Source organism: Aspergillus flavus, chromosome 2, assembly GCF_009017415.1.
Source record: "Aspergillus flavus chromosome 2, complete sequence".
NCBI classification, from domain to species: domain Eukaryota; kingdom Fungi; phylum Ascomycota; class Eurotiomycetes; order Eurotiales; family Aspergillaceae; genus Aspergillus; species Aspergillus flavus.
In genome coordinates, this window is record NC_092409.1 from 3,322,501 (window position 1) to 3,337,530 (window position 15,030).

A 15,030-nucleotide genomic window follows, 5' to 3' on the forward strand; every position below is an offset into this window, starting at 1 on the left:
ATACGGTTTGATGCATAAGGGATACAAATGGTTCTGGAGTTTATGCGTTGGGTTCAACTTCTGTTATGGGACTGCGGGTTTAACTCAAGTATAAGAGTGCTCGCGCCCGTGGAATAAATATGTTCCTTTCTTTCTTCTGCAAAGTAATAACTGTTAACTATTTTTCCATAATGATTTCTTACCTCAAGTGTCTTGCGTACTAAAATGCTATGGATATTCGGCAGCTTAGCTGATGTAATCTTGTCACACCTAGCCTGCCGTGATCATTTATATCCCAAGTCAGCTAGGACGGTCATATCCATTCCAATCGATTTGAGGGTACTAGTTGGGTTCTTTGGCGTCCTCGTGACAGGTAGGTTAATTCTCATGAGGTGTTTTCATGGATCTCAGTGCCATGAGCTGCCCAGGCAATCTGTGTCCACGGACAACCCCCTGACAACCAGTAGAAGGACAGCCGCATGGATTTCTCACAGAGATGTCTAAAGTCTGACTATGAAAGACGAAGGGGTTTCTGCTACCAGAGATAAGGATAAGGTTACTGAAACAGCGAGAGAGAAGACAGGACACACCGACGCAAAGCGTGGATCAAGTTCGCTTATTGGAATACATTACAGCAATCGTACTGTAGCATGGTGTGCAGTTACCTGTAGACAGAGCAGTCACAAGGAAATCATGTGTGAATAATCAGAGAATGTCTGGGAATTAAGGAATTAACAAAATTGGCTGCAGTCAGAGGATCAAAATAATCATATAGTATTTACTGCTCGCAGAGCAATGAGCCGAAGACTCCCATTAGTCATTGCATCAAAAAAGAGTTGAGATCGTGAGCTCCTGGACTCATGTGGATACAAGTATATACATACTTCGGCTTCGAAACGGACAAAGAAAATCGCGAACATCGAAGAAAAACTGCAAAAAGAACACCCGCAATTAAATAGTACAGTTCAAATGGCACGATACATGTTCAAATCCAATGTCCCCGCATTGTTGTTAGGATTATGAGATGTATTGCTTTTCATTTGTGATTAGGAGACCCGCAATGGCCGCACTTGTCAGAGTACTGATGGCACCCGTGAGCATGGCACTGACGGCAACACGAGAAACATCACCAGCTCGGCTGGGGGCTAACTGGGCCAGCACACCGATTTGATTTCCGAGAGAACCGATGTTGGCGAAACCACACAGGGCATAAGTGGCGATCAGTCGGGAGCGGGGAGACAGGCTTTGGAACTCTTCTTTGTTCTGCAGGTAGTCGTACGCGATGAATTCATTCTGTTTGGAGTCTGTTAGCATGTCTGTTGTTCTCTTGAGTCAAAGCCAATGGGACTTACCATAACAAGCTTGGTTCCGATGAGTTTAGCGACCTTCAGGAGATCACCGTCGCGGGAGACACCAAGAAGGAAGGCAATCGGGTAGCAGATGTAGCCAACAATGAGTTCAATGGTCAAGTCCGGTTCGTAGATGTTCAGGTAGTGACCCCACCAGGTCAGCAGGCCGTTAACGAGACCTACGAGGGAGATAATACACAAAAGCGTAGTGGCAATCATGCCTGCAATCTTAATACCCATCCAAGCTCCGTTGGAGAATGCGTGGAGGGCGTTAGCTGCTTTGTGGCTATCGTCTTCGGGGACGACAATACGGCCAGCTGTCAGGGTTTCCTCTTCTTCGGGCCAACGCAGCTTAGATGCTGCCAGGGATGCCGGAATACTCATCACACATGAGGACACCAGCGCTTGGGGGTTCAAACCCATTCCAATGTAGGACACCAGGACTGATCCTGCAATAGTAGCGAATCCGGAGCACATGATTTGGTGGATTTCCGCCATCGTAAGATAGGGAACGAAAGGCTTGATGAGCATCGCTGACTCGCCTTGTCCGATAAAGGGAGATGCAGCTGCTACTACAGCCTCAGCTCCCGAGATACGCATAGCCCAGAAAAAGAATACGGCAAACTTGCCAATTGCCCACTGGAGAACGCCAGTGTAGTAGAGCAACTGCACGATAGACACGAAAAAGATGATAGCCGGGACAACACTAACGAGGAACCAGCTGCTGTGTTTATTGGCCCATCCAGTTTCCACCAAGAAGTCCACACCTTGCTTGGAGAATTCCAAGAGTTCTCTGGCCAACGTGGAAATGAAGTTAAAGATATCATACCCAGCCTTGGTTCTTAGGACGAAGAGTGCAACGATAAATTGCACAAGCATTCCCACGATGACGGTATGCCAAATAATCTTCTTCCGATTTCTTGAGGTAAGCCACAAAGCAAAGAGGAAAACAACTAGTCCAAAGAGACTGACGGCCCGGTTTGCGCGGGTATTGTCTGCAGACTCCGGTGAGGCGAATGAGCCGACGATAATCACTGCAATCGTCAGGAGCGCGCCGCTGGGGATTCTCAGTTTTTCTGGAATCAGGCTGACGAATCGTGAAGCGGTCTGGTTCCATACCCAGTAGACCGGTCTCGTCACAATCGAAATAGGAACATAGAGAAAGATGAGGCGCAAAGTAATCGCGAGGTAGATCAAGAATGGGATCAACCAGCCCAGATCATACCGGTGGAGGATGAGACCGGCAATCCACCAGCTATAAGTGACATAATGAGCTTTTAAAAGATCACAGCTACCTCACTGGCAGGTGTCCCCGACAGCTCGAAGAAGGCACAACTCACCCGGTGAACAAAAGCCAGATGACGGCGTAGACAACATGCTTCAACCACGGGCGATAGCGGCGCCACGACCGAGAAGGGACGTTTTCACCTGCCTCCTCGTCTTTCTCGTCCTTCTTCTGGCCACAACTATTGAGAGAGTCCGACTCTGGTAGTTCTCTCTTCTCGGAGTGCACATCTTTCGTGTAAGTGATATCTTCCTCAATATCCCGTTGCGCATTGGGGACTGCGCCATGATGCTGTGGCGTAGCTTCCTCCATCGTAGGCATAGTGTCGTTGTCCACTGGTTTCTTCTCATCCACCATCTCCACGTAGCTTGTACTGTATCAAGTAGCACGTGGGCTAACCCCGTTGATCTGTTCAAGGCTGTGGCAAGGTCAAAATGTGATCACTGATCAATATTTCACTGACGGGGCAGGACCGGGGGGAAGATTAATAGGATTTTATTAAATGCATGGACCCAGATGTGAAATGATTGGGGAATGATAATGAGATAATAAAAATCTGTGTGAAACGAGTAATAAATTTCAGCTCAGGCCACGTCCACCTGAGATAAGGCCCGTTAAAGGAAAACTGACCGATGCAAGGCTGGGGACTTATCGGTTGACAAGCAGTAAGCGGGGATAATGTATGTTCTTAACCTTAAGACCTTGTCGCACGGCATGGTATGGTGTTCTCAACTATACAGGACGCTAGTGGCTAGTTTTCTACGGTTGTTCTGGATGCCTAGGGAAATTTTCTTCTTCTTCCTTTTTCCATACTCTCTTCCCGAGACCTTGTGTCGGAGCAGCGTGCTAAACTACTACTAGTAGACCATCTACAACCGGTGGCTGGGGAGTGGATTCAACCAGTAATGGAAAAGAAAAAGCGAAAATTTTCTTAGAAAAGAGCTAAGCTAAAACTCCACTTACCAAATCCCAAGTTACAGAAAGTGGCAAAGATATCTTTTTTTTTTTCTTGTCTGGTGATAAGACTGTTGCAGCACTAAACGTCACTAGGGGTAAGATTACAAGCCTGAGGCCGTAGATTGGCGGAAGAGCAACCATGAGAGGCGAGAGTTTCTTAGTTTGCCAACACCTTGACAATAAATCTCCGCACCAAAGAAGTCGCTCGTGTGCCGCCTCTGCTGATTGGGTTAATGCCGTTCTTCCCCTTGAAATAAACTATGCAGGCAGAGACCAGATATTTTTTGGCCCTGGGTATCCCTTTCAAGATGATATGTGTGATTGATCGTTATAAGGTTAGGGTTTACCACTAATTCACCGAACCGTGGTTGTGGAGGTTTGAATACAGTTTCTATTTGAAAAGGATATCCACTTCAGAGTGTTGAAGAAGGCACCACAAGTGGGCATACCTCAGCTCTCAACCACTCTGGAGTACATGAATTAGCGCTATGGGCTCAAAGGGGTAAAGCACGCCGACACTAACCGCACTTTCGACTCAGGTGCCAAGCCCACCAAGTATAAACTAGATAACATCAATGGACTCCTTTTGTATCGGTGTACGCCGGAGGGTTGCCGAGCGTTGTTTTACCACTGTGCGACCAACAAACGAGGGCTTCTGATAGGGCTCGATAAGCTCTCGGAGTGCCAAGCCACCAATACCTTTTCTTGATTTAGGGTGACATTGATTACTACATTATGAGATGTATGTACGGAGATTGCCGGACTTTTGGTCTGGTCTTTGTACAGAATTAGATATGATAACGACGATCCGGGGTAATTCACCAATTGTGATATTTTCCATGGCCATCCACACTTCCAGGATATACTTTAGCAGCATCAAATTTGCCCCGTATTCATCGGGGCGGCTCGTTCATTGTCCACTTGCATATTGCATTGTTAGGTTACATCGGCGTCCTACCGTGAGGTGTTTGAGTCTTTTATTCGTTGCTCTGCAATATCCCTTCGACTGATCACATGTCTCGAGAGAATTATCGTCCGATCAAGTCTCGCAGACAATGAGATATTGCCCTCTGTACGGAGTAAGTAACTATTCAATCGCCAGGTGAAGTCGGCAGTTCGGATAAAGTTAGACTGTGCCGCAAACAAACATGGCCCACCATACCTCAAGCGGGGAACCCTGACCATGTCAATGTCATCGATCATCTGCCCCTGCCTTGACCTCCGTCATCACTTTTCTTCAACCGAGCTACACTTTCACCATGAGCTCAAATGATATCGACTGGGAATTAGAAGAAGGGATACCCCAGGTTGACGACCCTTTCATTCAACAGTACTTGAAGGGCCGTACCTCCCTCGTATTGGAGGAGCAAAAGCAGCGATATGGTCAGTTCCCCACAGGTAGCTAGACATTCGCCCGAATCTTATTACTCACCAAAGTTGTTATTATAGACACCAATCTTCGTAAGGCCTTGTCGCCAGTTGCTGCGAGGGCTTGCGAGATCGTTTCCAAGATACGCGCCCGCGATCTGACAAGTTTAGGGCTGAACGAGGGAAATCCCCGCCAATTAAACACCCCCTCTCAAACGAGTCGCATGTCTCACCTTAACAGGGGTGAGGTGCAGAAAACCGAACTATGGAGAATCTTACAGAAGATGCCGAAGGGGTCACTGTTACATGCGCATATGGAGACCATGTTCGATATCGACATTGTAATAGAGGAGGCCTTCAAAACACCGGGCATCCACATATACGCCCCTAAGCCTTTTACCACTCAACGGGATTATGAAGAAGGGATTTTCTACTTTCGATACTCACCACCAGTACAGAACTCGGAGAACGAGCCAACGTTATGGGACCCCAGCTACGAACCATCTATTTTAATCAGCTTACAAAAGGCGGCGGCGTCGTTTCCCGACGGCGGAGAAGCTGGGTTTCGTGACTGGCTGAAGAAGCGATGTATCTTCGCTTCAGAGCATTCATATCATGAGCATGGGTCCGATGATATGTTGAATGCCTACAAGACTTTATCATCTGTTGTTAACTCTCTTTTAAGCTACGAACCAATCCTCCGCTCATGCCTTCGTTGGATGTTTTCACGACTTGCTGACGACGGCATAAGCTATGTGGAAATTAGAAATTCTTTTACATTCCCATACAGACGGGAAGGAAACTCTACTCCCGAAGAGGACTATTCTGCATGGTGTCAAGCCTTTCAGGAGGAACTTGAGCTTTTCAGAAGTACGGAAGAAGGAAGGACGCTATGTGGAGCACGCATCATCTGGACGGCCTCACGCACACTATCAAACAGGGAAATATCCGGTAGCATGATAAACTGTATCCTGGCGAAGCAGGACTTTCCAGAGGTGATCTGTGGGTTCGATGTGATAGGGCAAGGTGACGATGCCAGATCACTTGTCGACCTCGTTCCCATTCTGTTCTGGTTCCGAAAACAGTGCGCTGAAGAAGGGGTGGATATCCCTTTCCTTTTCCATGTCGGAGAAAAGCTTTGTGAGGGCAAACAGACTGAACACGACTTATTTGATGCGATTCTACTTGGCACTAGGAGGCTAGGCCCTGGGGAGCCGCTTTATAAGCATCCATTACTCCTGGAGCTGATCAAGGAAAAAAAGATCCTTGTCGAGGTCTGCCCTATTGTGAAGGGTATGACTAGCAGAACAGATTTCACACTGGATGATCCGCTTTCCGTTCTATTATCCCGGGGCGTCCCTATCTCTCTAAGCAGCTACTTTCCAGACCTTTCCGAGCGTGGATTGAATAGCTTAACGTTTGAGTTTTGGCAGGCACTTCAGGGCCCCGATAACCTTGAGCTTCCGGGCCTTGCAATGATGGTGGAGAATTCAATCCGGTGGAGCTGCTATGAAGACCAGTCAACAGTCGAATGGCTCTCAGATATCCGAGAGGGAATACTGGGTGAAGGCATAAAGGCCACCCGTTTACGGGACTGGTATGCTTGCTTCGAGAAATTTTGCGAGTGGGTAGCACTGGAATTCGCTGAAGTGGATATATCTTAGTCTTTAAGCTTTAGTTGTTAAGGGGCGAATTATTGAATAAATAGCTAATCTATAATACCACTGAGGTCTTGTGTCTCTAAACACCATCAGGACTCGTCAGGACCCTGCTCAGAGGTCCATATACTAGGGCTTTGGAATACAATACCCACAGTGGAGCTTGAATGCAGATGACTGACTCAGGAATATACCGTGATCGTCCGGTCACGTGGGACGCAAGGAATGTTGATGATGCGATGAGTCGTTCGCAGAGATAATAACGGTCATACCCGTATGCTCCGTAAATGATCTACCGGAATGTAATTATAGTAATTTATTCCTGGACTAGTAGTATTCTTAGCCTCAGCAATATTCAGCGTTACCACTGGATGCTCTATCTCTGGCGATCACTTTGAAAGGTACAGATTTAACAGTAGAGAAACAGTCATGGTCTAGGTATATCCAGATCTTCATGCTTGTTGCTCGTGTTGTAACTAGTCTGTACCCTGGTGGAAACCATGCGCCCGTGACAACGTGGGTGATATGAAGAAGATCCATCACGCGTAGACTACCCTAAACCGGCAGCTCCCTCGTTGGGTTGCCACGGTTCACTTGGTTGATGAGTTCTAAGATGAGCGCGTATTTATTTGGTGGTCCGTGTAGTTTTCAAACAACTGAACAGCTCAATACCACCCACTACCGACATTTGACGTATGTATGAGTTGTCACGACGTGATTTTCTTTCGGTTACTCCAATAATGATGAGCTCCGCCTGACTTGCGGTGGTTGATCCGACCGTCGCTATCTGCTTGTTATTACTGATAAATACAGTAACTAAGCTAACACTAGCGCTGGTTTCCCCGAACGTCATTCTAATCGATCCATACCCAACTACCGCATCTGTTTGTCCCCTTGGGGGAAGTATCAAGCCTTAGCCTTACAACACATCCGCTCAGCGTTCTCTTTTTCATATTATGATACCCACCCGATGACACCTGCGGTCTTTAAATGAGCCCCGGTCGGCTCCTCCTCCCACCAAAATGGCCTACTTCCTGCCCTCGTTCTTTCAGAAGCGGTTGCTCAGATATGCCTTGTCTCGCCTGGAGCTTGTCGATACGGAAGCACTAGATCTCGATAGCCTAGGCATCCGCTGGGGACAACGTAGTACCGTTGAACTACGGGACATAGGTTTGAGACTCGAGGTGAGTGAACCATGCTGATCCCTGGTCAGTGCCGGGCCGAGCGTCTCGGTGCTTCTGCTTCGGTGCGCTGATATGTATACGTCTTGGGATAGAAATTAGCCACACTCCTTCACCTCCCTCCGTCAAGCGAGCTGCTCAGTGCTCGTGTTCAGTTCCTAAAGCTCACGGTTCCTGCCGATATTTACAGCAGCGGTATAATATGTGAAGCTAGCGGAATCGATGTGCATTTAAGGCTACCGTTGGAGGAGACTCGTCGTGCTGAAACGCATGATGCAACAACGGACCAAAAGACATCAGGGCGAGTTGACCCGGGCTCTGGGGACGAACCAATACTCCCCAACCCGACCGATCTCGCTGAGTCGTTCCTTCAGGCCGAGCCGAAAGAAGAAAAGGAAGAACTTCAGGCTGCAATCTCCTCGCAGTCCCAGGTCCTGCAGCATACATCGACCTCTTCGAGCGATGACGAAGAGGAGCTCGGTCTCGGAAACGAAACCGTATCGTTGCCCAGTTTTGTCGCTGCATTCCTAAAAGGGGTGGTGGATCGACTCCAGGTCCAAGTCGACGACATCTCTATACGCGTGGATGTGGAGACCAAGCAAGAGGGCTCGTCAAAAAGGCATCCGGAGGAAAAACCGGACCTAATAACAGGACTATTAAGTGTGCGCCAGGTCAGCATGGGTGCTGTGTCCACTCATTCCGAATCAGGTGAAGCCTCATCGTCCGAGAGAAGACGATTAGTTTCCCTATCCGATATCAATCTTGCTTTGATATCTGAGCCTGTCGTTTTCTCCAACTATTCTCGCTTCGCTGCTCCTGCCTCACCGTCTACTCCAGTACAGCCAAAGTCGAGCCGGCCTCCAAGTAGGGCCCAGTCGCCTTCTCCGGAGACCTCGTCAGAATCGAGTTTAGCTTTAGCTATGACAAGGTCGACCATTTTCGAGCCACCGCAGGACCTCACTAGACAAGAGTTGGAAGAACAGCATACACCAAGATTAGAAGGATCTGTTTACACGTATGACGGCCGTTTTTCTGATGCTGATACGGAGGACGGGAAAAGGAGTTATGGTTCTCTTGAGGATTCCCGGCAGTTTGAAGACGATGAAAAGCTGCTGGACAACCCAGCTTACCTTGATTCAGTTATCGATTATCAATTCCAGGATGATGATCCTGAGCGCCTAGATGATATGCAAACTAGGGTCGATGGGCTTTTCCGGAGGAGCAGGGATAACCCTCGTTCACAAAGTCCAGAGCATACAGCCGAACTAACTGACCAAAACAGTCATCCTGAGGGTGCCCTGATCCCCCTCAATGACCGACATGAATTGGAAGTTGCAAGACTACCGAGCCATCAGCATTTTCTAGAAGCTCCTGAGGCTATAACCGAACCCGGGTCGTCTGGATTAACCCCAGAAAAGGACTTCCGTCCTGGATATAAGCAACAATTGCCTCTTGTCTGTGCGCCCAGTTCCGAGCCCGACAGTTCAGGCTCCGCTTCTGAATCTTTTAAGGAGAGTGAATTATCGGAGTCCAGGCTGTTTTCTAACGAGGAAGCGCAAAGCATGTATATGAGCGCGATAAGCCAAGGCTCGACGTCACACAGTTTCATGCCTAATATACCTGGTGCTTGGGACTCGCCGGAGTCTACTTATGTGAGGGATACAGGCTTCCATGAAACGCCTACAGCAATGGAGCAGGACGCCTATAGCGAACAAGATGAAACAATAACAACGCCTAAGCTTACAGCCCAGGAAGAAATATACTTGTCACATGCCAGTTCTATCGATAATCTTCAGAAGACAACGACTGGAACAACCGGTAGAGAATCGATTCAGACCTCACCGGGATTCAATAGACTGACGGACGTGGCGAAGAGATTTGTCAGTGTTGACAAGGTTCTCATATGGATCCCTTCGGTTAACCACGAAAAAGTGCCGGGAGATTCACAATCAGCATCTCACCAAGAGATGTCAAGTGATGGTCTCAAAGATTCAACGGCGTACTTGCAGGACTCTGTGATTGATGATGATCTACTAGCTTCTAGAATTCATGGCTTTCCGGGTCCTCGTAGTGGCGCCAACGATCCGTCTTCTCCGCATGAAGGTGTTGATCATAAAGCTTCAGGCTACCAGGAAAAGACCAAGCATGACGCTGGATTCAGTAGCGAACGTGACGAGGCAACCGTCGAGATCCATTCTGCGGAGGTGCAGTTTGATATTGCCATAGGCTGGCTTGTTATCAAGATCGGTAAGAGAATCGTCAACGCTTTCGGCCACGGCGACGGAGAACCCCCGAAGAAACACAACTCAGAAAGCAAAGCACCAGAACAAGTACAACCAAAAGAATCTTTCGGATTGATTCTCAATAAGTTCTCTATCAAGTTCGTTGAACATGTTCCAGGACATGCAAACCCCTTCGGTGAATCTCGACAGTACTCTCCGACATTCTTCGGCCTAATGCATGAGGACATCGTTCTGCAAACTACAGCTTCTGGCCTGAAAGCCCATTTCTCATCAACTAATGACCAAACGAAACTTCGCCTAGATATAACCAAGTTCACACTAGGGGTCGCCTCAGAGGACCTAATCTCATTCAATCAAGACCTAAAAATGAGGGAATCCATGAGGGATGTTTTATCGCCCATGCATGGAGATATTTCCCTTTCCATGAGCAAGTCATTGGAATCCGCAAGGATTCACGTCACTACGCTCCCTCTCCATCTCAACCTTAATATACAACGCTTGGAGGAGGTTGTAGGATGGATTGGAGGTCTAAGCACGATCCTAGAGCTAGGGAGCTCCATTTCATCTGCCTCAGGTGCGAAGACACCAAAGAAGGATCCACCGAAGCGACCGCGTGGAGTACATTTCGAAGCGCCGCCTTCGCCTGAAAAACTCCCGCAGGATACCTCTTTGCCATGGAAAGTGAATGCACGTATCGGTGGTGTTGCGCTCAATATTGTTGGAGAATCTCATTACCTCAAACTGAGAACGACTGCGGTTAAGGTTGTTAGCAGATTTGAAGGCGTGGGAGTCCAAATCGACAAAGCGAAACTTAGTGGACCATTACCGCTTGATGATTCTAAAGACGCGCCTGCGAAAATTAATTTGAGCAACATCCGAATTGAATATCTCTTCGCTCCAAAGGAGGTCGACTTAGACCGTCTGCTGTCGTTGATCACGCCGTCTAAGGACAAGTACGATGAAGACGATGACATTATGCTAGATACGCTTTTCCGACAGCGACGCCAAGGCTCTGTGCTTCGTACTACAATCGCTGGGGCGGATATCATGATTTCGCGCATCACTGACTTTGACTCGCTACCACAGCTTGGGGATGAATTAAGCAGGCTGTCGAATGTTGCGAAATACTTGCCTGAGGACGACCGACCTGGTCTCTTGACTCTAAATCTGATCCGAGATTTTGAAGCCCGGGTAAACGTTGGGGGTAAAGTTGGCGATATAACAGCACGCCTCAAGAATGCCGAGGTGGCGTATATAAGCATCCCTTCTCTTGTAGCCGCTCAGGTTGGATCGGCGACGGTTCTCAGAAACGGCACCGAGGAACTTTTAGGGGAAGCGCTTCCGTTGAGCGCCGAGCAAAGATCAGGTCAAATCCCGCACCCCATGCTCATGGCCCGTTTCATTGCCGATGAAATGGAACCCACCATCAAGGTCAAAATGCATAACCTACGCGCCGAGTACACAGTTCCAGCAGCGATTGCCTTTCTCGGTCTCAATGAAAGTTCGACGACCAGCGATTTTGCTGCCAATATGGCACAGTCTATAGGTAATCTGGCGGAGCTGCAGCCTTCAAAGGAATCTCAATCAGCAATAAAGCCGGGAAGCCCTAAAAGTCCTGTACGACCCACTATATTGGCATTAGCCCTGCGAGACTGCGTCATTGGTCTCAACCCTCGTGGCTCTGAGGCAAAAGGTCTTGTCGTGCTCACGAACGCAAATTTCTCGGGAGCCATGGACGATGGAGCGTCCTCTGAGGCTACGCTAGATCTTCGCAAAGCGTCAATCATGATTATTGACGATGTCCGAAATATGGGCAGCACAGACGATTCACATCGGAGGAACTCAACTGCTCCACCGACTAACCAGGTCCAATCCTTTATTGACATGGGCTTTGTTACCGTTTCATCAATATCGTCAGCAACGGCCAGTGTGAAATTGCTACGCTCGGGCGAAGACGGGACACAGTCGCTAGATGTGGAACTCAGGGATGACTTGCTGATTCTTGAAACATGTGCCGATTCAACACAAACTCTCATCAGCATAGTCAATGGGCTGCAGCCTCCTACACCTCCAAGCGTGACCAAGAAGTATCGGACTGAGGTTCTCCCACTTCAAGACATGTTAGCATCTTTTTCGGGCGATGCGTTTGCTCTGAATTCAAGCTCGAGTCTGGAAGGGGTCTCTGAGACAGCCGGTGATTCCGCTGAAAATATCCAGGATAAGGAGGGCCATATTGAGGATGAGGTCGAGTACGTAAGTGACTTTTATCCAGCGAAGCCAACATCTGGAGGCGGATCTCTGCACGAGGCTATGACGGCCTCAGGATCAAATGAGCTTCTTGATAGTTTTCACTCTCAGTACTATGTATCATCCAGTATTTCCGACCTCGAATTCCGTGATGATCATTTTGCAACACAGTCAGCTGTTGGAGGTACAGCACACAGATGGGATTCTACCGAAAACACTTATGGACTTTCAGACGACACGAAGCTTCAGAAGAGTCCTCTGCGAATCAGGGTCCGTGATGCTCATGTCATCTGGAACCTATTCGATGGCTATGACTGGCAGCGGACAAGAGATACAATATCCAAGGCGGTCAAAGACGTGGAGAGAAAGGCTACGGACCGGCGAGCAAGGGCGAATCGGGCCTCCCCAAGCTTCGACGAAGACGAGGAGTCCGTCATTGGCGACTGTCTGTTTAACTCAATATATATAGGCATTCCTGCTAACAAAGATCCGCGAGAGCTTCGCAGCGATATCAACCGCAACATTGATGATCTTGTCAGTGAGACCGGCAGCTACGCAACTACAACCACAGTCACAGGGGCTACGGTACGACAAAGCCAGTCGCCTTCCTTCAGAAAGAAGCTGCGGCTATCCAGAAGCAAATATCATAAAATGACATTTGAGCTCAAAGGTATATGCGCGGATCTTGTCGTCTTCCCACCGGACTCCGGCGAGACGCAAAGCTCTCTGGATGTTCGAGTCAATGACCTGGAAATATTCGATCATGTGCCTACTTCGACCTGGAAGAAATTTGCGACCTACATGCATGAAGTGGGTGAGAAAGAAAGTGGAACCAGTATGGTGCACTTAGAGATCTTGACCGTCAGGCCTGTGCCTGAGCTCGCTGCATCCGAGATTGTCTTAAAGGTACGGAAAAGAGGAACTTCCAACTGCCTCCCTATAATGTTTAACGATACCATAGGCCACCCTTCTGCCCCTAAGGCTTCATGTTGATCAAGATGCTCTCGACTTTTTGTGCCGTTTCTTCGAATTTCGAGATGACTCTGCGCCTGCCTCTAGCGCCCCGCAAGACATACCATTTTTACAGAGAGTTGAGATAAACGCAGTTCCCGTCAAGCTCGACTTCAAACCCAAGCGAGTCGATTATACCGGGCTTCGGTCTGGACGCACGACCGAGTTTATGAATTTCTTCGTTCTAGACGGGGCGGATATGGTCATGCGTCATGTCATCATCTATGGAGTATCTGGGTTTGACAAGCTTGGGCAGACCTTGAATGACATATGGATGCCAGATATCAAGAGAAATCAACTACCAGGCGTCCTCGCTGGCCTTGCACCGATCAGGTCCCTAGTCAACGTGGGAGGAGGCGTGAAGGACCTCGTGGTCGTTCCTATGCGTGAGTATCGCAAGGACGGTCGCATCGTACGGAGCATACAGAAGGGGGCACTCGCCTTCGCTAAGACTACATCTAACGAGCTTGTCAAGCTTGGTGCCAAACTCGCCATTGGTACTCAAACCGTCCTGCAGGGCGCAGAAGATCTGTTGACATCCCCCAATACGCAGTTGGCTGGCGCGGAAGAAGAACTAGGTGATGAGGAGGAGGCGAAGAAGATCTCTCTCTATGCGGACCAGCCAGTTGGTGTTGTTCAAGGCCTTCGGGGAGCATTCAGGGGATTAGAACGCGACTTGCTCCTGACTCGAGATGCCATCGTTGCTGTGCCTGGAGAAGTCGTTGAGAGCGGGAGCGCCAAAGCAGCTGCAAAGGCTGTATGGAAACGTGCACCAACGGTTATTCTCCGTCCTGCGATCGGGGTATCCAAGGCCGTGGGACAAACGCTTCTGGGGGCCGGAAACACTCTGGATCCCAGCAATAGGCGAAAAATGGAAGATGTAAGTTTTGCTGCCCCCCATTCCCCCAATTTCCTTTGACCTGGGTTGACTGTATCTCTCAGAAATATAAACGTCATTAGAGAATTTCTCTCTCTCTCTTTCTTTCTTTCTTTCTTTTTTTTTTTTTTTTTTTTTTTGCGTTTCGATTCCGATATTTCGGCTAACGGCCGATCCCTGGTTGGTTCGATTTTCTGGTTGCTGATACGCATGGTCCTTCTCTTCGATTCAATCATTCATTGCTACATTGTCTAAATTGGAAGGGTTGCTCACGGTAACCGTACATAACTGAGCAGACGGATACACAGGCAGGTACCTGAGATCGAGTTAGCCGCCCGGCCATCGCGTATTGGCTCATGATGATGATATAACGATGCTATCCTGATTTCCATTGCTAGCCCTGATACACTTGTTTTTAAGATTATTATTCTTTGGTTTTATTCCTCACCCATCGAAATTGAGCATGACTGGTGTTTGGTTTGGCGTCATTTTGAGGGCTTCCCTATCCTGTCTTGATCTTCTGTCTTGGACCAGCCCAGTGATTTGGCATCTTACGGTTAATCTCGCGTCTGGTTGTTTTACGTGACTCAGCATAGGAAGATTGGTATAAAATGAGCATGAGTAGGATGTTAAGGTGTCGATGATAGGCCTTACTCAATATTAAGTATACAACGTTATGGGTTACGACAGGGGCTGTCATTTGTGGCACATCCACCGTAGTTGGTCGCCTGACAGGATCTGGGACACCTCTGCAATGCTGATCAGGGCGGACAGGAATGTAGGACTACATGTGCAGGTGGACACGGCTACATCATCTTTTCTTTTTTTTTTTTTTTCTTTTTTTTTTCTTTTTTCCCCCTTCCAGTGTTACTCCA

The 15,030-nt window shown here is 48.3% G+C and overlaps 3 protein-coding genes across 3 annotated transcripts; 2 read left to right on the forward strand and 1 right to left on the reverse strand.

Annotated features, from left to right (window-relative positions):
- Window positions 1-405: 405 nt before the first annotated feature.
- Window positions 406-3,718, reverse strand: F9C07_1249310 (Na+ dependent nucleoside transporter C-terminus-domain-containing protein). Its single transcript, XM_041289796.2, has 3 exons — window positions 2,669-3,718; window positions 1,332-2,583; window positions 406-1,272 (listed from the first exon to the last, which is right to left on the reverse strand). Exons 1-3 carry the CDS (start codon window positions 2,968-2,970, stop codon window positions 997-999), a joined length of 1,830 nt encoding a protein of 609 aa, XP_041142890.1. The 5' UTR covers window positions 2,971-3,718; the 3' UTR covers window positions 406-996.
- On the forward strand, window positions 3,281-15,009 carry F9C07_2277600 (cytoplasm to vacuole targeting protein). The gene is made up of 4 exons (XM_041289787.2): window positions 3,281-4,953; window positions 5,020-7,780; window positions 7,873-13,173; window positions 13,229-15,009. Exons 2-4 carry the CDS (start codon window positions 7,619-7,621, stop codon window positions 14,195-14,197), a joined length of 6,432 nt encoding a protein of 2,143 aa, XP_041142892.1. The 5' UTR covers window positions 3,281-4,953; window positions 5,020-7,618; the 3' UTR covers window positions 14,198-15,009.
- Window positions 4,830-6,602, forward strand: F9C07_2749 (adenine deaminase/adenosine deaminase; the record flags this gene model as incomplete). Its single annotated transcript, XM_041289786.1, has 2 exons — window positions 4,830-4,953; window positions 5,020-6,602. 2 exons carry the CDS (start codon window positions 4,830-4,832, stop codon window positions 6,600-6,602), a joined length of 1,707 nt encoding a protein of 568 aa, XP_041142891.1.
- Window positions 15,010-15,030: the final 21 nt, after the last annotated feature.

Coding starts and splice junctions, on each gene's coding strand:
- F9C07_1249310 (XM_041289796.2), bottom strand. CDS start 2,970: ATGGTGGATGAGAAGAAACCAGTGGACAACGACACTATGCCTACGATG. Junction 2,584..2,668: donor ATCTGGCTTTTGTTCACCGG/GTGAGTTGTGCC, acceptor TGTCACTTATAG/CTGGTGGATTGCCGGTCTCA. Junction 1,273..1,331: donor TCGGAACCAAGCTTGTTATG/GTAAGTCCCATT, acceptor GACTCCAAACAG/AATGAATTCATCGCGTACGA.
- F9C07_2277600 (XM_041289787.2), top strand. CDS start 7,619: ATGGCCTACTTCCTGCCCTCGTTCTTTCAGAAGCGGTTGCTCAGATAT. Junction 7,781..7,872: donor ACATAGGTTTGAGACTCGAG/GTGAGTGAACCA, acceptor GTCTTGGGATAG/AAATTAGCCACACTCCTTCA. Junction 13,174..13,228: donor CATCCGAGATTGTCTTAAAG/GTACGGAAAAGA, acceptor ACGATACCATAG/GCCACCCTTCTGCCCCTAAG.